Consider the following 20961-nt stretch of genomic DNA (forward strand, 5'->3'; position numbering starts at 1 on the left):
GTCTTCACATGGAGTTATTCAGGAAAGCTGTTCCTGAATAACTGCATGTGTGGACAATCTCAGCCCAGTATAAGGGTGCCTTGTTCCTGTTTAACTTAGCCCTTGCTAAACAGCTGTTCCTGAATAACTTCATGTGTAGACAAGCCCTGAGTGGGAGAAGTAGTGAGCCTTTTAAAATTATTTAACTTCGGAGGGAGTTGAAGGCACTACCACCTTACAGTATTCGGCCCTTGTATTTCTTATCCTTAAAGGAGTTTTGAGCTAGGACCAGGGTGGATTTGATTTAAATCAAATTGATTTAAATCACTAGTCAGGAAGACTCGATTTAATCAAGGATTTCTACATAAAAATGCATTCTTGTTGGTTGTTATAATCTTAATACATATTCTTCACAACTCAGCGATAGATGTAGGTTTCATTTTTAGCAGGTACATACTATACATTTTAAAAGTAATTTATTTTGAAAACTTTTCAGTTTAGTTTTACAGCTATGTCAGAAAATGAACAATTGTTTGGTTATTTCATTTACCAAAGGTAATTGAAGCAGATATTTATGAAGTAATTGGGAGGTTAATCATTAATATTCGGAGGATTTTCTTGCCATGCTGTATTAGGAGGAGAACATCACTAGGCCTTGCACTTCTTTGTTGCACTGTTTGCATTTTGCATGCATGCCTGTCTTACCCACAGGTAGAGGAACTTCATTAAAATATTCCCAAACTGGGTCTCTCTTACGGCCTGCTGCCGTTATAGATTTTCTCTTCTCGTGAGAGAATGGTATGGTAGATCTCAAATCAGTGAGTGCTACACTCAGAAAGACCTCTTGACTTCTGGAATATGCTGGTCAAACAGTTTCACTTTTGTTTCTACTGCCTGTCCCTCCCTTCTCATATTTATCTCCAGACTTCTTTTCCTTGTCCAGATCTGTTCCACCCCCAACAATCTTCTTTCTATTCATTGAACTTTTCAAAACTTTGCACTTTTAGAGAGAGGTAAGGGATTGACTTTGTGTACACAAATTTGCAGAGGGACAATAGGGTTGAGGTCTGTTGTTTCTCACCTCTTTAGTTAGTTATTTATTTATTTTAAAACCTTTTTGCTGTTAACAAGCATTTTATCTCTGGAGACATAAATCCACAGTTTGAGAACTGCAAAACTAAGCATCTCTGATGGTATCTTCTATACTGAGCACTGAGTCCCATTGGGTAGATAGAAAGATTAACCTAAATAATCTATACAGAAGTCCCTGGAACCCCATAAAATTGGGTCCCTAATCCATAAACTATTGGAACTCATTTACAAAACTTTTCTTAAACATTATGAATATATTGTCTCATACTATAGAATTAGAATTTATAATCCCTATTCCATGATGAGATGTCTTTGAGCTATAATGTATCTTAATTAAAACGATCTTTAGATAGATTTTTTTTCCTCAAAAAGCATTTTATCAAAATAATCCGATTTAAATAAAAAAATCCATTTTTTTTTCTTTTTTTAAAAATGTCATTGATTTTTATACACCCTGCTTTCTGGTGTTGGCCATTGCACAATCACAGATCTCCTTGGCTAAGGTGTAAATGCTGTCATGTATGCACAATTGTGCAGTAACTGAAGGAAAGAAAAGCATTGTCAAGCCACTCTTCAGGGATTTTTTTTTATTTTTTTAAAAAATGTAATTAATTTTTATCCACCCTGGCTAGAACTCTAGACAGCATTAATCAGACTGCAGTTTAATTACTCGTATGGAAAAAACCAATGATGTCTCACACAGACGATGCTAGTGATGCCAAAAGACTTAAATGTGGGTTAGAATAAGTAAACAAGTACAGATGGTTGCTCCGAAAGCAGAGTTAAATTATATGATGAAATTAAAATGCCTGCAGTCTTGGGAGCATGTTGGAGCAAGGAAGGACCAAAATGAAATTGAATTAAATGTGTTAGAGTATTGAAGCATCAAGATAAAGGCCTTATGTATTCTAGCAAACTTTCTGGTCGCAATTCTTCTGGATGGTAGCAACAATAGAAACTATAGTGTAGTTAGGACTCAGACTAACCCTATGCTGAGTGGCTAAAAACACTTGAGTCCTGTCCCCATGATTGCTTCTGTCGTTGCTCTCATGGTGAATTACAACTACAGAGTTGGCTAGCTTACCAGACACAGGCTTCTACTAGGATAACTGTTGGTCCATTGGTTGAGCAAGCAGCTGGCGGTGGGATACATATACTTTGTCTAAGGCTACAAAACTACAAATGCCATTGTGGTACAAAGCAACCGGAGCATGGCTACCCATTGCCTTACATTAATTGTAAAGGGCCAAATTGTCCCGCATTGTGGTGCTCTGTAGCTATATAGAAGGTAGGAAACTCTCAATTTCCACCATATTACTGTCATTAGGTTTGTGGGGAGCATTGTTTAGCGCCAGTGAAATAGATAGTGTTTTGGGGTGACCCGCGGAGATAGAGAACCTCGGAAATGATTCCCGCCTACCCCCTAACATTTGCATGACAGTATGGCTTTTGCAGAATCCATGCTCCTGTGTGTTCCTACTGGCTGCTGCTTTGACTCTCCTTTTCCTCCTGCCCTCTGGAGGGGTGGTTCAGGTCCTTGAGGAATACAGGAAATAAGATTGTGCTGATTGAATCAGTGTTCTCGTGCTTGCCGATTCTCCCCCAGACACAAGTTTTCAACCAGTGGAACGACACTGTAAAGAGTGGCAAACAGCACTAGAGGGGCTTTGGACTCAGGGAAAAGAGAGACAGGGTTCCATTCTTGCTGCGGCAACGCCCCCCTCCCCCCATTCTTCTCCTCCCACCCCCCAGTGGCTTTGCAGGGTCGGAATCCCCTGCACTAGTGGAAGTGAAGGGGCTGTTCCAGTTCCTGCTCCTCTTTATATAATGAGACCTTTGACATCCCTGAATATCCTCATAAAGGAGTTTAGTATGCCGTGCTCCTGAAATGAAAAACAAAATCACTTATGAGTAGGTCTCCGTAAAGCTTACTATAAAAAGGTGCAATTAATGTTTCACACCAGGAGGGCATTCAAGGGCCCCTTGGTCTGTAGATTTCAGGATACTGAAGTGTTTCATGTGCTGAAATTAAAAGAATAAATCTGGTTTCGTTTTGAGTATTATACAGACATATCTAGAAGCTGTGTATGATATTGGGATCCTGGTCACTTTCCCACCCCTAATTAGGGGGGGATGTTTACAGGGCAAAAATTGCATGGCAGTTTGTTGAGACTCCTTCATGGAGTTCATTCACTCTGAGCTAGGGGGAGAGGACTGCATTTAGACTTGTGCAAAAGAGGCAGTATATGCATAGAGGAGCATTGAACATTACACTTAAATTCGTGTGATAAAGAACCACGGTTGTGGGAAGTTCTCTTCTATTCCTTCCTTACAATGAAATTCTTAGTTGACAAATATTATGCAGACTCTTATGGACTCCCAGCTGTGATGTTGCATTGGAGGAAATCTATGCAGAGCCCCTTCCTGGGCCTCCTCTCTTTAAACCAATTATGAGTAAAAACGATGTCTGAGAAAAATGCAGCATGAGCACTAAGGACCCAAACCTGAGACCCTTACTCAGGCAAATTAAATTGGAGTTCTGCCTGATTGAGGACCTCAGGTAGGGTCCTTTGTGTTTACGCTGTATTTCTTTTCCTTATCCAACTTTTTTACTCTGACTTTATTTAAAGAGAGCAGCCACTGTAAGGATCTCAGTGTAGGTTCCTTATGATACAACATCATGCCTGTAAGTCCAACTAATGTACAGTGAGAAATTGGCCAGCTTTCTAGTTTGTCACTGTGAAATAAGCCATAATTAATCAGCCTCTGTTTTGGGGGCGGACACTTGCTTTTTTTAATGACTGATTTTTAGTAGCAGCTCTTGAAGGTTAGTAAAGTTGGGCCTGCCTTTTATTAATAAGGTCACTAAAATTCTAATTATTTGAGAATGGCCATCTTTATTTTTTTGAGGCTGAGCTCTTATTTTTCATAGGGCAAGCTGTCATAGAAAAACTGAAGGCTGGAAAATGTATTGGCTAAATCGGCACAAATATATATATGTTCTAGACACCTCACTCAGAAAAAAGATAGCACACAATAAAATGGAAGGTGGATTGATTTGCTCCCTGGTATGGATTATTGCAGGAATGTATCTTACATGCGTTGCTCTCTTATATTCAGTTTGCTGCAAAAACAGAAATGATGACTGAGATTGAGGACCAGGTATTACCTTCTTCAAAACTCTTGAACATTGCATGAAATGAATTTGACTGAACTGAAAGTGATTGTGAGTTACAACTGCAAAGAAGGAAAAGCTCTTTTCAATGAGATGGTGCTCTGTATTTATTTGTATTTGCTTTGCTTTTTAGAACAAAAGGCATGGAAACTCAGCTGAGTATGATGAGACTATTAAACACTGGAGAGGAGAGGGCACTTGAACTGACTTTATTAATTAACTATGAAAAGTAAGATGAGATAGCAATGTCTCAGACTTTTGGAGCAAAGGGAGCAGAAGGGGAAGTCAATCCCCTCTGGTTGGATTATATCATTTAATTTAGCACCAAAGAGGTCTGGGCCTTACGTATGCCTATAACTTTGTTTTTAGTGGAATGTTCCATTTATTCTTTTTCCTTAACAAGCAACATATTGCTGTGTTTCTAAGAGCACCCCATATTTACCAACCATATCCTCCACAAACTATATCACAACCTGTAGAATTGTGACATGGATTAAATAAATAGGGTTACAGGCTTTGGGGGGTTTTTTGTTTTTGTTTTTTGCTTGTGGAGCACGGGCAAGACAGTTTACAGTAAAAAGAAAAGGAGTACTTGTGGCACCTTAGAGACTAACCAGTTTATTTGAGCATGAGCTTTCGTGAGCTACAGCTCACTTCAAAGCTCATGCTCAAATAAACTGGTTAGTCTCTAAGGTGCCACAAGTACTCCTTTTCTTTTTGCGAATACAGACTAACACGGCTGTTACTCTGAAACAGTTTACAGTAGCTCCTTTGGACAGGAAACCTGAAAATGGATATTTCCAGGAGGGATATCCATTTTATTAATTTAACTGAAGACTTTATTGAGAGAGTGTTTCATAAATTAAACAAAATGGCAAATATCACTCCAGTGCAAGAAATTTCATAGAAATAAGATATATTTTTTGCTACAGGTTTTGTCAATCAAAATTCTTGCAAGCATTTAAATTTGTAAAATAAATTCTAAGTGAAGACCTAATATTTCATGTTCGTGTTAAATTATATAGTATGCACAACCAAACTTTTCCTCCTCAGGAATAATTGGACAACCTATTTGCTAACAAGGCACTAAAATTGGAATGCATTCATACAGTGCTATAGACTTTGAAGCAGTTGCAAAACTGTTTGTTTTCCTCATGTCCCATAAAAATCAGAAGGTAGTTCCCTCAGCCTTAACGTAAAACAAATGCATATTCATGTATTGTTATGCCTCTGTAAACTGCAAACTCTTCGTTCTCTCTAAAAATTCTGCTTCCGTTATTAGAAAATGGGTTTTTTATAAGAAATAGAAGAGGTATGCTATTTAATCCATGTTGGAGAATTTAAAATCACTTGTTTGGGAGGGAAAAATAGTGGAGGTATGTTGCTTATCCCGTTGGTGTATAGGCTTTTACACATAAGGAGACTGGTTTTTAAAAAAACAAATAGAAGTACAGGCTTATATTTTCAAAAGTGGCTAGTGTTTTTTGGATTCCCAATTTGAGACTCCTTTAAGGGCCTAATATTCAGAAAGCGCTGAGTACCTGTCCCCTGAAAATCAGGACCCTTTAAGTTGTCTCAAATTGAGCAACCAAAACTCATTAGTTACGTCTGAAAAATTAGGTCTCGGTGCATGAAATGTGGTTCAGATGAGATCGAAGTGTCAAACACAACAGAAGACCATATTGGGAGCATGCAATATCAGTAGGAAAATAGCAGATGAGTTGGAACAGCAGTTTAGTAGTAAGAGAAATGTAGAAGATTTGAGATTATGGTTAGACAGCCTACCTTAATAAGGTACGCCAACACACATGAATGTTGTAACATGGGATGCATCGACCCCTCTTTCTTAACCTAGTATGGATTTTAATTCTACACTTTTTTGCAGTTTTTTTAATTAACTTGTTAAAAATCTGTAGTGTGTAAAATTGAACAGCCCGAACATCTCACTTTACAAAGGTACCATTCTTGTGATATCTAAATGTGCGATTTCAGTATATTAAAAAAAAAAAAAGGTATTTTGTTGGCTGACTTCATGTGGAAAAGCTGGTATTAATAGCATGCTTACTCCGATATGACAGGGAGGTGTCTTGACTGCTGTTAGGTACTCAAAGTGGGGTAAGGGAGGTGTTACTGGAGAGAGGATTGATAAATTCAGAGACTTCAGAGGTTAGAATATATATGCCATCTTCCAACCTTTTACATTAGAACCGCTATTATGACTGTATAATAATGTTCAGTATCATTCAGCTGCAAAATAAAATAAGCACATTGCTTTGTGCACATTATTCTGTGCAGGAACCGTGCTTAATTTACTTTAGCTTGCCTTTGAACATTGCACATATCTGTTGTAAAAGCTGGCCACTTACCTTTTTTAAACTCAGTTTGTTACAGAATTATGCAAACAAACCAGGAAGTGAGCCGGGGAAAAATAGTACAGGTGACATGTTTAAATGCATTTCACACTTTCTATTTTGGGCTCACTTTAATTTCATAAATCAGATGGTTTTCAGAGTATGTCGATTCTTGCTAATATTTGTATATTATTTGCAAAAATAAACATAGCAGTTACTCTGTTTTTGTGAGCTAATTGATATTTCATTGTCTGTTTTTTCCGGGAGCTTTTATGATGCAAGTCCCAGTTCATCAAACCTAAATCTGTTCTCCAAATTATAGTTGCTCATCTCCCCATCATGCTGAAACAGGCAAAATTTCAGGTTGTGCTTCTATCTTCTTGCCCATTTCAGAATCAAGGACAAAGCCTTCCCTCATCATCTTCACAATATTTGTTTCTGTGGACTTGGTTGGGCCCCTCTTTGGCTCTGTTGCATCTCATTCTATATTTGTTCTTTCTGCCTCTGAGTCTTTCAAATATCGGACTCCTCTCTTGGTTCATCCATGTTTTGCCACACGGGTGGTGTATGCTCTCCCATGCTGTCTCCACCATTTAGAGCAGCTTCATTTTGGCTTCTTACCTAGTTTCCAATTTTATCCTTCCTGGCCCATGACTCCTAACCCTCTTTCTGATTTAAAAAAAACAATCAAATCCTTTTTCTTAGAGCCTTCTATTTTCTCCATGCTTAATTCTGACATCTGGCTCTTGCATGCCACCGCTCTCCTGCCGTATCCTCAGAAGCCACATGTATATGTAATTGAATTGTCTGATGATTAAGTCCATACAATGGACTCAGGTGTGATGCATTTGTATGAATGACATAAACTAAATATTTTAACTCATATTTCAAGCTTGTGATATAATATAAGACACCTTTTTATACATTTCCTATTTGCATATCCAGACAGTGGAATAATTTTGAAAATAAACTTGAGATTAAAAAAGTAAATTAGTTTGGTTGAATTTGCATTTTATGACTGACACATTTTGAAAATAATGCTGTCTGCCCTCATGATGCAAGTTATTAATGAATTTGAACACTTGGGAGGCTTATCTGCACAAGCTGGGGAGATTGCATGAAGTAATTTTCCAGGGAATAATGCTAAAAAGTAATAATAAAGCGATCTCCCTGGCTGGTACAGACAGTGTGTACATGTGCTAGGCTATACATCAATACTGAAGTATTCCTTTAGACTAATCTAAACACTAACCTATTGGATTGTAAAGCCCCTATCTAGTCTGTACTACCGTTTTGTAAACTATAGCACAGTTAGGCTTTGTCTACCAGCTGCCTACTGATCAGGGAAACTGTGTTAGCGCCATAAGCAAGAATAATAATAATAATATTATTAAAAGCAAGAATAATAATGAAACGCTGTTTCCCTAGGGGTATGTCTGAATGGGCATAAAAGGTGTTGACGCAATCCAAAAAAACCCATTATGATTCAGGATGACTTATTTGAAGCGGTTTTAACTGGCAGTGTTGTAACCTACCCTAGAGCAATGTTCAGATATGTTAGCTTGCACTTTAACAGAGCTTTTCAATCTTATTGAGCTAACACAATTGAAAAACGCTTTTTGCCTGACAAGACAGGCCTAGAATAACATTGGTTCGTCAGCTACTGTAAAGAGGGTCTTAGAGTAACTATGATCAAAAATTGGTGGATTAGTTAATCAAATAATGTGTATCAGATGTGGTAGTAATGTCTTTAGCTACCGCAGTTCTCAAATGCTTTTGTGGATCAAAACATGAGGTTTTGCTTAGTTTCTCAGCACCAGTTGACACTTGTTTTAAAATTAGACTATGGGTTTGTTTCAGGGCGACTGAACTGCAAACTGCAGTATTTTTTTCTTGCTAATTCTTATGGGTATTTGCATTTTTTTTAAATGGTTAAGGAAACTTTTAATTAATTACAGTAGGACCTTTGTAATCCCACGTGAGAGGACATGATAAACTCCAGCCATCGACTAGCGTGGCGGTTGCGCACTGTACATCATGAAAGACTATTTGGCTTTACACTGTACCAGACAACTGCATGCCACTATACTAGGTGAATGCTTATATGAGAGCGAAGAGGAAGTAACTGATGTGATGTGCGTTAAAATGAAATGTGTTCTTTGTCAAATGAAAATGACCTTTTAAAAGCACATCCACGTTTGGGACAGTGTGACCCCGGGGACTGGAAGTCTAGGAGACTTGCATCTGATTTTCAGATTTATCATGGCTTGTTCTATGACTTTGGGGAGGTCACTTCATTCTGTGCCTGAGCTTTCCTGTCCATCACATACAGAAGATTCTTCTTCACCTTTTTGAAGTGCTTTAAGAGCTATAAATGAAAAGCTCTATAGGAATGCTAAATATTAATTATTAGTGTAAGTAACTGAGTTCCCTGGTCATCCACCCCTTTCACCTCCTGCTTTCTTTGTCTTCTCTTTTAGGGTGTACTGTACTCCTTTTATTACTCATTCCATTTAAAAGACTTATAAAGGATGTTGTATTTAGAGCAAACTGCTAATGCTAATATAGCTTACTTTTATAGAACAAATGCAAAGCAGCTCATTCAGAATGTAATTAAGAATCACTGCAATTCTGAACATCAATGTAAAAATAGGTACTTAAAATATAATTTACGTTATGAGGTTTTTTATTGTTACCCTTACAATTTCTTGTCCTTTATTTATCTGCCCTTGTATTGAATTGCTTGCTTTACCAATAGAGTAAACTGCAGTAATGGCAGTTTTCATAACTATTGCTTTACTGCTGCCTTAATGCATTATTTAGTTGGCTTTCAAAGTGTTACTTGAAAAAATGAATACTAACTGGATTGGATACCATAGGACCATTTGACCTTCACACTGAATACCTGTTAAAAGAGCGTAAAGAAAGGTTAATGTATCAAATTGGGGGAATGTGTCCACTAGGGCAGTGCTATTCAAAGTGGTGGTCCACGGACCAGTGCCGGTCCGTGAGCCATCGGCTGCCTGTCTGCGCGCACATTGGAAAAAAATTGCCGGTCCCCCACATCAGATAGTTGAGAAGCACTGCTCTAGGGTACCAAAGGAGCTTGTCTTAGCGTTGTCGTCATTAATTGTGTGGAAGGGGGAATAAACAGCCCATTAGTGAAATTAAAAACATGAACAGAAAATAACATAAGGCGATTGAGCTTCAAAACATACAACTCATAAGCGTACAGGAAAGTAATTGAAAACGTACTTGATGACAGGGACGTTTCTGGGAAACGGAAATGCTGAGTGAAACCTGTTGGTGATAGTGGAGAGCAAATTAAACATGAGACTGCAAGACCTTACTGTAGCAAAAATGTGAATGCAATTTTGGGCGGCATGTATTGCGGTATCCCAGAGCCAGAGGTAATAGTTAGTCTTCATACGTCTCTCTCTCTCTCTGGCTTTGATGTAACTAAATCTGTAACAATGTGTTCGGTTTGGGGTATCTCATTACTAACAAGATATTGACAAGTTAGAGGGAGCTCAGACAAGAATACTAGTAATTTAGGGGTTTGGTTGGGATTTGAGGAAAGGTGAAAAGAGCTACATTTTTACTTAGCTAAGGCCTCAATCCAGCAAAGCATTTAAGAATGTATGTAGTCCCATTGACTTTGGGGCTACTCGTGTGCTTGAAATTTCATGTACTTAAATGTTTTGCTGAATGAGGGCTTTCGCGATCGCAAATGGAGATATAAATCTACAACGGTTTGAAGGGTGGAAATGCCACCAATGGACAAAAATCAGGGTGGACGGTTATGGCTAGAACCTACAAGTGACGGCCTAAAATGAGGAAGGAACTCTTTTGGCTTCACATCATCTGAGTGAGATATAGTAAATTGTGGAAAAATCTCCAAAAGTGGGGTGGTGGAAACCCTATCTCATAGGGCACTTAAATCTAGAGTGGGGAAGAACGCTAGAAAACATGCTGTGAAGTCATCTACCTGCCAATGCGGGATTGTTCCTTAATAGACATCTCTAACGCCAATAAATGTATATAAAAAGTGTTGCTTTCGAAAATAGATTTGAAGTCATCCACACATTGTTCAAGGACAGAGGTTTGAAAAGGGTTTTCCATTTATTTTCACCAAAGTGATTGTGCATGTTGAATCTTGAGCATCCTGGTTTACCGTCTGAGAACATGGATGTGCACATGTGACTGTGGTGTCACGTGTGCATGCCACTAAGTTAGTGGTTTACTTAAATGTTTTTCTTCACCGCGGGGTATCTTCTTGCTAATGTCACTAATGGAATTGGTAATTCTTGACATCTTAAACCAAGGGAAATTTTTTAAATTCAGATACCCAAAACACCAATTAAATATTTACCCAACCACTTTTAATTTTATTAATCACTTGTTTCTGTATAATTAATTTTGCATTAACCTCTTTCAGCTGGATATGCCTAATGAGCAGATAGTTGCCAATCTGGATGCAATTATTAAGGACATCTGTACATACAAGCCATTGAGCTCTGGTAAGTAGTTTTTCCTTTAGGCTCTTAATTGAAGTTAAAGCAAATTACATAAATTAAGTAATAAGGAATCGCTCTTCATCACTAACTATTGCCAAACACCCTACAAACACACATCACTTCATCTGCCTTTAGGACGGAGGCAGCTTTTCAGCCCTGATCCACCATGTTACTTAAACTTTACGTCTAGCTTTAAGCATATGAATGGTCCCCTTGAGCACAGAAGCACTATTAATGTGTGCCTTGCTAAATCAGGAGTGTAGCATTGCTATGCACTAAAGGACAGCATAGGTCAGAAAATAAGCAACATTACCATACCCAACTGAGCTTGCAGGGAAGACTGTTACATAGGACTTAGTGGAATTTGGTCAGGACGAGGGGGTTGCCAAGCTAGAAGTTTAGGAAAGAATAAGCAAGCAGAAAATTCTTTCCAGGCCTCTGCATCAATTCTACACCACTGGTGGATGCCTCTTGCACTGTTGTGAGCCTTTACGCGGGTTGAATGTATGGATTCCACGGCCAGTGTTCATCGATAGTTCTACCCGACGTGGCTGCACTTCACCAGAGGTTCTGGGGTCACGCATCAGCCACCTGTGCAGAGAACGGTCATTGGCCATATTTTTGCTGTTGATATTACAAATTTGTCAGTTTATTTTCTGTTGCCTTTCTAAGCAATAGGATAAGGTCACTTGTGAATAAAAATCCAGTCCACGTGTTTCCTACAGGCTTCAGAGAAGAATTGGCTGTGCTCAGTGTTTTTAATTTATAATCCTAACAATGGGTTTCAGAGTAGCAGCCATGTTAGTCTGTATTTGCAAAAAGAAAAGGAGTACTTGTGGCACCTTAGAGACTAACCAATTTATTTGACCATAAGCTTTCGTGAGCTACAGCTCACTTCCTGCAGCATGCTCTTTTCATTGTTGACTTCATCATAAAGTAAACTCGCAGTGAATAGCTTCTGCATGATTGGAGGAACAGGAGTGGTTAATCAGCATAATAGTTTTAGAAGAAACAGCCTGATGATTGGTTGTTTTAAATAGAACCTCCAGTACACCTCTGTCTAATGTTAAATATTGCCTTGTCTTTACTTTTAACCTTTATATTGCTTTACACAATCACAGTGATTCTTCCCACTCTACTTTTTGTAGAAAATGCTCCCCCTACCATGCAGCACTTGTGCTCACCTCTCACTGTTGTTACATGTTATCTGTGGTGCTTGAATTCCTGGCACGATTTTATTTCTTTCCTATAGAAAATAAACTTTTTTAAAGGGTTCAGTGTTTTAGAAAATATGTGGCTGATTGGATCACCCGAAGGATTAGTAATCAGCAGAAATGATAGAAGTCGGGCATCCTGACTTTCCAAGGTGTTTTGATAACTACATCAATCTAATAAAGTGGACATAAGCTGCTGGAGTGGTTCAGTGGTGAGGAAGAGTCAGTTTTGCTCTTCAGTGACTAATCCTTGCGACTTTAGTGTGTGGTGGTTACCACAAGGGGGTTAATTTATTTTAGTTTCCTAAAAGTCAAACGTTAACCTAGGTGTAACAACTGAAAGGTGATGTACAAAATCTACCATTCAAAGTAGTTGCTGCTAGTTTCCTGTTTTCCATTCCTCTCAAGCCCCCCTGTGCACAAGGTATAACAACCAAAAGTTATAGGATGTTTTCTTTACCGTATGTTCACATAACCGTGTCATGGAACATGCATGCTTAGTGTATAGATCTCCTTATGAAAAATTAAAAATTTTCACCAAATTAAGATTGCAGATTCATATGTTGCAACATAAAATAATTTGGATTCATACTTCCCCCAAAGAAAACCTAATGGATTTGCTTTTCTTTGGTTCCTTTTGTAGAAAGGCTCATTCTCCATTCAATACCAGGAGTCCAGCTGGCATGGGGAAGTTGTTGGTGTTTTTCCATTAATGAATGTTTGGAATATAAATGACTAATTTATCAGTTTCTGTAGATCTGCAGATAAGGAAAATTAATTCTGCTGTGTTCCATATCCCTGGAGACAAAAATATGAAATCTAAGATTATTTTTTCTTGCCTGACATACCTAATAAAAAATCAAAGAAACGCCAGCTTCCCTGCAGTCAGTGACGTTGTATATTAATGTTGAGTTGCACTTAGCATGGGGGGAAAAAGATTAACTGTTCTAAATGAGAAATTTTAAATCATCACAAACAGAGCTACCCAGGAATAATGATAACAGAGATGAATATTTAATCAAAGTGGTGATTACTTTGGGACTAGAGCAATATTGTGTTTGTTTGCAGCACACTTGAAGTTTGCATTATTACATTATTTGCCTTATTTATTATATTTCAATGCAGTATTCCATTTAAACTCCTTATTCAGTCAATTTGCAATGCTTTATTCTATTGGTTGCATTTTTTAGCACCAGCCATACATTTAGTGCTATCAAATTTTGTCATTTCCCCTTTTGATATTTCCCTCCCTGATTCCTGACCTTCCACATCAAATGGACCACTAAGCCCTTTCCTGAATCCATCTTGGCTTTTCCTTCTCACTCCCCTGTCACCCTAACTAGGAATTTAGAACCACCAGAGCCCTCACCACGTTGTTCTCCAGGTGCAAGGCACACTTCTTTGACCTTGCTGTAGCTAATATAAACACAGAGCATACTGTACTTATAACTTATTTAAAAACACAATGAAAAACACTCCACAGAATGCACTTCCCCGTGGGAGAGGATATGGGAGAGAGTGAACTGCATGTGACAAATGTTGGTCACATTACTTAATGTTCTACTGGAGGACGCTCAAATTGTGATGAGGGAAGCTTAAAAACCTGTATAACCCAAACAGAAGCCTGATCTCTCTCCTTTTCACAGGAGTGGGGCTTCCCAGCCCCTCAGCAAGCTCTGCATTACTGTTGAACCTCATTCCTTTTGTGCTTTTGAAGGGGCCTCCAGGTAGGGTCAGACTTCCCTGTCTACCCCTTTTCCCCTTTCAGGTGTGTGGCTGTGCTCACCAGGTGCTCTACCTTCCTCTCTCGCTGTCAGGTGACGTCTGTGGGGTAATGCTGACCTGGACCATATTTCTTCTGAGCGGAAATATGGACCATGCAACATCGAGGTTGATTGCAGGAGTGCTGTTCTTTATTTTCATTCTGCTCAAATGTGAAGAAGAGCTCTGTGAGATGCATATCTCTTCAGAGGTGTAACACGTTTCCTCGGTCTGATTGAGCTTTTACTCTAGAGCTCTGCCCTGTTACTCCACTCTGCCCACTGGAGTTAGTTCCCACCATCCTGGAAAATAGATGGAGCCTCTCTAAATGGTCAAAGTGGGTATTTTTAATTAATAGGTATATAGCCTCAGTTTGAAATGAGCTTTTTTTATGATCAGGGAAAATTATGTACATTACTGTACAATTTTCAAAACTCCCTAAGTGACGTATTTAGGAACCTAAGTTACTTTTGAAAATGTTACCCTAGGATTACATGTTTGGTTGCAAGAACAAGCAGTTTATAGGCTGCTAAGGCATCTGCATTATATACCATAGTACTGCTCTAGTCAGAATAACTGAACCATAACTATATTGATTTTGAATGAATCTGTAAAATTTTAAAAACTGCAGTACTTCTCTCATAAATACACACACGTCTATAACATACTCAGATAATTAGTATGTAAGGTCCCCTGGGAAGAAAATGTAAGGGAAAAAGGAATTCAGGAGAGTTAGTAGTTTCTCAGAGTAAATATTTAAGGCAACAACAAACTATCCTAATGCAAAGAAATATAGGAAGAATCGTAAGATAGCTCGAGCAGGAGCTCTTTACGTTACCTGAAAATCAAAAAGGATTACTACAAAAAAGTGGAATCATGGGCATAGCTAAAGATCAGTATTAAAAATAGCCCAAGCAGGTCTGGACAAAATCAGGAAAGCGAAGGCACAAAATGAGTTGCACTGAGCAAGGGATGTAAAAGCCAATGAGAAGAGGTTCTATAAATGCATTAGGAGCAAGAGAAAGATGAAGGAAAATGTAAGTCCACGATTTACAAGGGAAGGAGAGCTACCAGTGGACAACATCAAAAAGGCTGAAGTGTTTAATGCCTATCCTGCTTCAGTCTTCTCTTAAATAATAATAAATAAAAAGTTAAGGGTGACTACTAGATGCTTAACACAATATTAACAAGGAGGGAGGCAAGAATAGGGAATGGACAGGTTAAAGAATATGTAGATAAATGAGATATATCTAAGGCGGGGCCTGAGGAAATTCACCCTCAGAGCTATAAAGAACTAGCTAAAGCAATCTCAGAGCCATTAGTGATTATCTTTCAGAACTCCGAGGAAGGGTGAAGTCCCAGAGGACTGGAGAAGGGCAAATGGGGTACCTGTCTTTTAAAAAGATAACACAGAGGACCTAAAGAATTAGAGACCAGTCAGCCTAACTTCAGTACTTGGAAAGATACTGGAACAAATTATTAAACTACAAATTTGTAAGCACCTATTGGATAATAGGATGATAAAATAGCCTACAGGGATTTGTCAAGAACAAATCGTGCCAAACCAACCAAATTTTCCTTTTTGACTGGGTAATTTGGCCTAGTGGATGAAGGGGGAGAAATAGACATGATTTATCTCCATTTTAATAAAGATTTTAGCACAGTCCCACATGACATTCTCATAAGCAAACTAGGGAAATGTGGTCTAGATAAAATTACTATAAAGTGGGTTCGCAACTGGTTGAAAGACCAGTTATCAATGGTTCGCAGTCAAACTGGGAGGACATACTTAGTGGGGTCTTGCACGGATCTGTTCTGATCAGTATTTTAATTAATGACTTGGGTAATGGAGTGGAGACCATGCTTCTAAAATTTGTGGATGATACCAAGTTGGGAGGCGTTCAAGCACTTTGGAGGACAGGATTAGAATTCAAAATGACCTTAATAAATTGGAGAATTGGTCTGATATCAACAAGATGAAACTCAGTAAAGACAAGTGCAAAGTACTACACTTAGGAAGAAGAAATTAAATGCACAACTACAAAATGAGGAATAACTGGCTAGCCAATAGTACCCCAGAAAAGGATGTGAGGGTTATACTAGATCACAAATTGAATAAGAGCCAGCAATGTGGTACAGTGGCAAAAAAGGCTAATGTCATTCTGGGATATATAAACAGGAGTGTCATATAAGACCTGGGGGTGATTGTTCCACTGCTCTTGGCACTGGTGAAGCCTCAGCTGGAGTACTATGTCCAGTTATGAGTGCAACACTTTAAGAATCTTGTGGACAAGTTGAACAGGGTCCAGAGCAAACCTGATCTGTGGGGAAAGGTTAAGAAAACTGGATATGTTCAGTCTTGAGAAAAGAAGATTGGGGGGAGGGAGAAAAACCTGAGAACTGTCTTCAAATATGTTATGGGCTGTCAGAAAGAGGACTGTGATCAGTTGGTCACCGTGTCCTCTGAAGGTCAGACAAGAAGCAATGGGCTTAATTTTCAGCAAGGGAGATTTAGGTTAGATATTGGGGAAGAAACTTCCTAACTATAAGGGTAATTAAGCACTGGAATAGGCTCGCAAGGGAGATTGTGGGATCCCTGTTGTTAGAGGGTTTAAAGTCCAGGTAAGACAAACATGTGTCAGGGATGATCTTAGATATCCTTGGTCCTGGCTCAGCTCAGGGGGCTGGACTAGATGACCTTTCAAGTTCCCTGCTAGCTCTGCATATCTCTGATTCCATGTCTGTATATAAGCATCATATCAGCACTGGTGTAAACTGACAACATTGTGGTTGAGAAATAAACAAAATGGAGATCAGGTTGTCCCCCAAGACATTCTTTAACCCCGTACGGCTTGGTGATACTGCTTGTCTTTAACAACTGGTAGGAAGTAGGGGTGGATATGGCATACATCACAAGGTAAGTCAGCCTGCAGGTATCAAAAATTCTACTAGAATAATTCAGAAGTTATTTTCTGTGTTTTGTTTTTTAGGCCCATTTGTGCAGCGCTTGATTATTCGAAGTTCAACCAGTGAAGGTTTACAACTAAATCTAAAGTGTTTTCTTCCTCAAGTAGAGGAAGTGGACAAAGAAGATGTTAAAGAAGCAGAAGCTCCAAGATAGCCTGCCAGTATATTATACTGCAAATTCTCCTAGCATTTTCTATTCAAGAATCCCCAGGAGTATTTAAAAATGTGTTTTCCTATTAATTTGTTTGTTTACTCTCAGAAATTGGTGGTGTAGCCCTGATCTCATCTTCTTTAGAAAGTTAATAAATGTCATGTTTGAGATTTCATTTTTAATTCCTACAGTATCAAAGGTACCTTTAGACTTTGAGCCACTTTGTTTCCTCCGTGTGCAGGTGAAAGCTTTCATCAAGTTCAGTTTGTTACACATCATATTGTAATTTAACCAAAACTTACTTTATTATAAATTCCCATCATTACTATATAACCTTCCAGGGCAATAGTCTCATAATTGTGCATGCTTAATTCTTCATTAGTACTATTGGGAATGATGGGCCCAGTCCTGCAAGGTGCTGAGTATGCTCTGTTCCAGTTGAAACCAATGGGAAAAGAGTACTTGGCACTTTGCAGGATTGGGTCCTGTGTAAGCTTTAATGCACGGTAGTTGAATTAGTTCATTTTGTTGGAGGTGGATGTAGGTTTACTAGGCAGAAATGGGTCACATTCCACTTTCTGTAACACCAGTATAAAAATGGAATAACTCCACTGCAGGCAGGTGGTGTTACTCCTGAAATTTGCTGGAAATATCATTCTGCTCTGCACACGGGGGGAGGGGATTGCAAGGAGGTATACGCTTTTTTTTGCACTTCTGTGATACATGGGCCTTTGAATGAAGGATAGCCCCTGGGGTAAGAGGTACTTTATCTTTTGTTAAAATGAAGACATTCTGTTAAAGGAAGAGAGAGAGAGATCACGTGGATATACATAAATATCCTGTTTGTTCAGTTCTAAAACGGTTAACGACTGGAGCTTGGGTTCTAGGACTCTGCGAGGTGGCAGGATACCAGATCTGTAGCCAGAGCTGAACATCTACACTGCAGTTAGACAGCCCCTTAGCCTGAGGCCTGTGAGCCTAAGTTAACTGGCATGGGCCAGCCGCAGGTGTCTAATTGCAGTGTAGACATACCCTGAGAAGCCTTCCTCCCCCCCCCCACCTTGTCTTCCATCTGACACTATAGAAGACACACACACCCCCACCCCACCCGCCCCCGCATGGGGGGCTGGGCACAGTGAGGCCAGTGGTGAAGTGCTGTTCCTGAGGTCATCTGTTTGCTTGCAGAGATTTCCTTGCATAAGAATGACAATAGGTAGCGTTCTTACATAGATTTTCCACGCAGACTCTGTAACAGCCCTGGGGTTGTAGGACACGTGTGAGTAGGGAATGAGTAGTATCTGGGAGCTGTATTGCTATGGGCATAGTGATGGGCCAGACCTGCATATGTGCACTGCAGTTTGTCGAATTTACCTGACTACTTCAGGACATCTGTGCATCTGGCGGCCCAGAGCCCCCTGACAGAACAATGTAAAGGAAACTCCGTGACTTTCCTGTCTCTTCTGCATGCTTTACCTGCATGACCCTTCAATTCTTGGCCAACGAAAATTATTAGAGTTGGCTGAAAGATGTTTAATTGAGAGATGGCTTTTTTATGTGAAAAATGTGTAAAAAGAAATTGATCTGCTATAAGTAAATGAAAAATTGATAGTTTTTGATTGACTACAAAAACTCAAAAATTGGGACTGGTTTCAAACCCCTTAAACTGCAAACAACTTTGGAATTTTTTGCAGAATTAGTGTTTAACTTTTTTGACCAGCTGTAGGGTTATGCAATCAGTTGAATCAATAACACTGAAAGCTTTTGGCACCAACTAGCAGTTACTATTAATCATTGTAATTCAAAAATTGACCATTATGTTTACCTCAGAGTTGATGTGATTAATATGGTACATGTGGGCTGTAATTAAATGTCTTTTTTTCTCCCCAACATACTGTTTGAGTAAAAGCTTTGATTCTGTAGCATAAAAACATGAAATTTTAAGTAGTTGACCAAAAATAATTTTACTCCACTTTACTGTGTGTAAAAACAAATGAAAACCGCTCTACCAAAGCATTATCAACTCACTGATCGTAACCAGTAGGTGGCATTCATCTTCTGTGCAGAACAGTTCAACTTAATTTGTCATTCTGTGTTTTCTCAAGTCCTCAAAGCACAGATCAAGAAAATTGAGACCAAGAACTTTACATGATTCAGAATGGAAACTGGATATTTATATGAATATCCAGAAATCTAGAGTTTTCAATGACAAAAATATTAAAGCTTGTGGGGTCCAGGGTCTAAAACAATCTCTCAATACTAGCGATCAGGATGAGGCCTAATGTGGGAGGCAGATAATCCCTCATCCTTCTTCTGAAGTATCTAACTACTGTCAGAGACAGGATGCTGGTCCATGTGGACCTTGCCACCTGATCCATTGACCCCCTCAAATCAAAGGGAGTCCTTCTATTGATTCTCTTTCAGGCAGGAGGTGAATAAATACTGTCTTGGTTTGGAGATAAAATCCAGTGAGACTTTATTGCACGATACTTTTTCCCTCAAGTAATCTTTTTTGCCACCAAAAATTTTACCAAGATATGAATATTAAGACCTGGGTTAATTTGATGTTCATGAAAGTGAGTGGCTGACATTACTAGCAAAAATAGTGTCCAATTATGTGATGTTTGAAGATGTAGACTCTCATCTGCTAGGCTGAAACAACCAACTTACTTTAAATGTTGACTAAATTAGGAGTTGGACCAAATTCCAGAGAGTTGACAAGCTAATCCACTGTATCACCTGTCCTTATAGAAATGTCTATATTCTAGTTTAAAGTAGTGGAAATATAGATATTAATTAAAACAATCTGTAAATATCATAGATAAAACTTTTTGCCATTTTTTCTTCATTTTTAGCAGAAGTTAGAATAAGTTGTAAGGTATTTCTTATAGCACTTGGGAAGCTCTGGCGTATTAACCTATGAGCCACTGCTTTTGGCAACAACCAATGGATGGAAGGGGGAGAAAATTCATACATAGAATTGTTCAACTTTTCCTGTGATTTGATTCAGTTATATCTCTGTCACCTGCTGGATGCTCTCTGACCACGGGATGTGGTGTCCACTGAATTCTGTATACTGTGACGGGGCAAGGCAAGATGGCTATAGAAAAGTAGTGGGAGACAGATATATTAGCTCCAGGCTAAACAAATCCCTGGTACCAGGATAAGTTAAATGGCAGCTGCTCCAGGTCAATTAAGACACCTGGGGCCAATTAAGAACTTTCCAGAAGGCAGGGAGAATGCTAGGTTGATTGGGACACCTGAAGCCAATCAGGGACTGGTTGAAACTAGTTAAAAGCCTCCCAGTTAGGTGGGGGTAGATGTCAGGAGCTGTGGGAGGAAGTTGCGCTGTTGGAGAGACTGAGCAGTATGCACCATATCAGGCACAAGGAAGGAGGCCCTGAGGTAATGGTGAAGTGGAGCTTGAGGAAGTGGGGGGCTGCTGTGGGGAAGTAGCCCAGGGCATTGTACGTGTCATGTTTCTAAAAGGTCAGCTACCGTAGCTGATACTATTAGGAGCCCTGGGCTGGAGCCCAGAGTAGAGGGCAGGCCCAGGCTCCCCCCTCTCCCCGCCCCGATTAATCACTGAGACTGGGAGACAGAGACTGCACACGGGAGGATAGCTTCTCACCTCCCTCGCTGGCTTATGATGAAAATCGCTCAGTAGACTTGTGACCCTTGTCTCTAGAGAGAAGGGTTACATGGAGGGTCACGGTGAGCCTCTGAGACGAGCAAAATTCGCCAGGAAACGCGGAAC

General features: G+C 39.3%; 1 protein-coding gene across 5 annotated transcripts in view; it reads left to right on the forward strand.

Moving 5' to 3' along the window:
- MRPL1 (mitochondrial ribosomal protein L1) overlaps positions 1-20031 on the forward strand; it is a 39983-nt gene extending 19952 nt beyond the window's left edge. The window contains exons 8-11 of one of the 5 annotated variants that reach the window (XR_013345862.1): positions 9179-9250; positions 9863-10007; positions 11036-11117; positions 17080-17110. Coding sequence is in view for 3 of the 5 variants with exons in the window: in XM_077814918.1 (XP_077671044.1) it covers positions 11036-11117; positions 13975-14306 (414 nt within the window). In the remaining 2 variants the exon portion in view is untranslated. Of the gene's footprint in view, positions 1-9178; positions 9251-9862; positions 10008-11035; positions 11118-13974; positions 14689-17079 lie in introns of those variants that run through there. The other 4 variants (XR_013345861.1, XM_077814919.1, XM_077814921.1 and 1 more) reach the window with 4 other exon arrangements.
- The last annotated feature ends 930 nt before the right edge of the window (positions 20032-20961 follow it).

Source organism: Eretmochelys imbricata, chromosome 4, assembly GCF_965152235.1.
Source record: "Eretmochelys imbricata isolate rEreImb1 chromosome 4, rEreImb1.hap1, whole genome shotgun sequence".
Classification (NCBI taxonomy): Eukaryota; Metazoa; Chordata; order Testudines; family Cheloniidae; genus Eretmochelys; species Eretmochelys imbricata.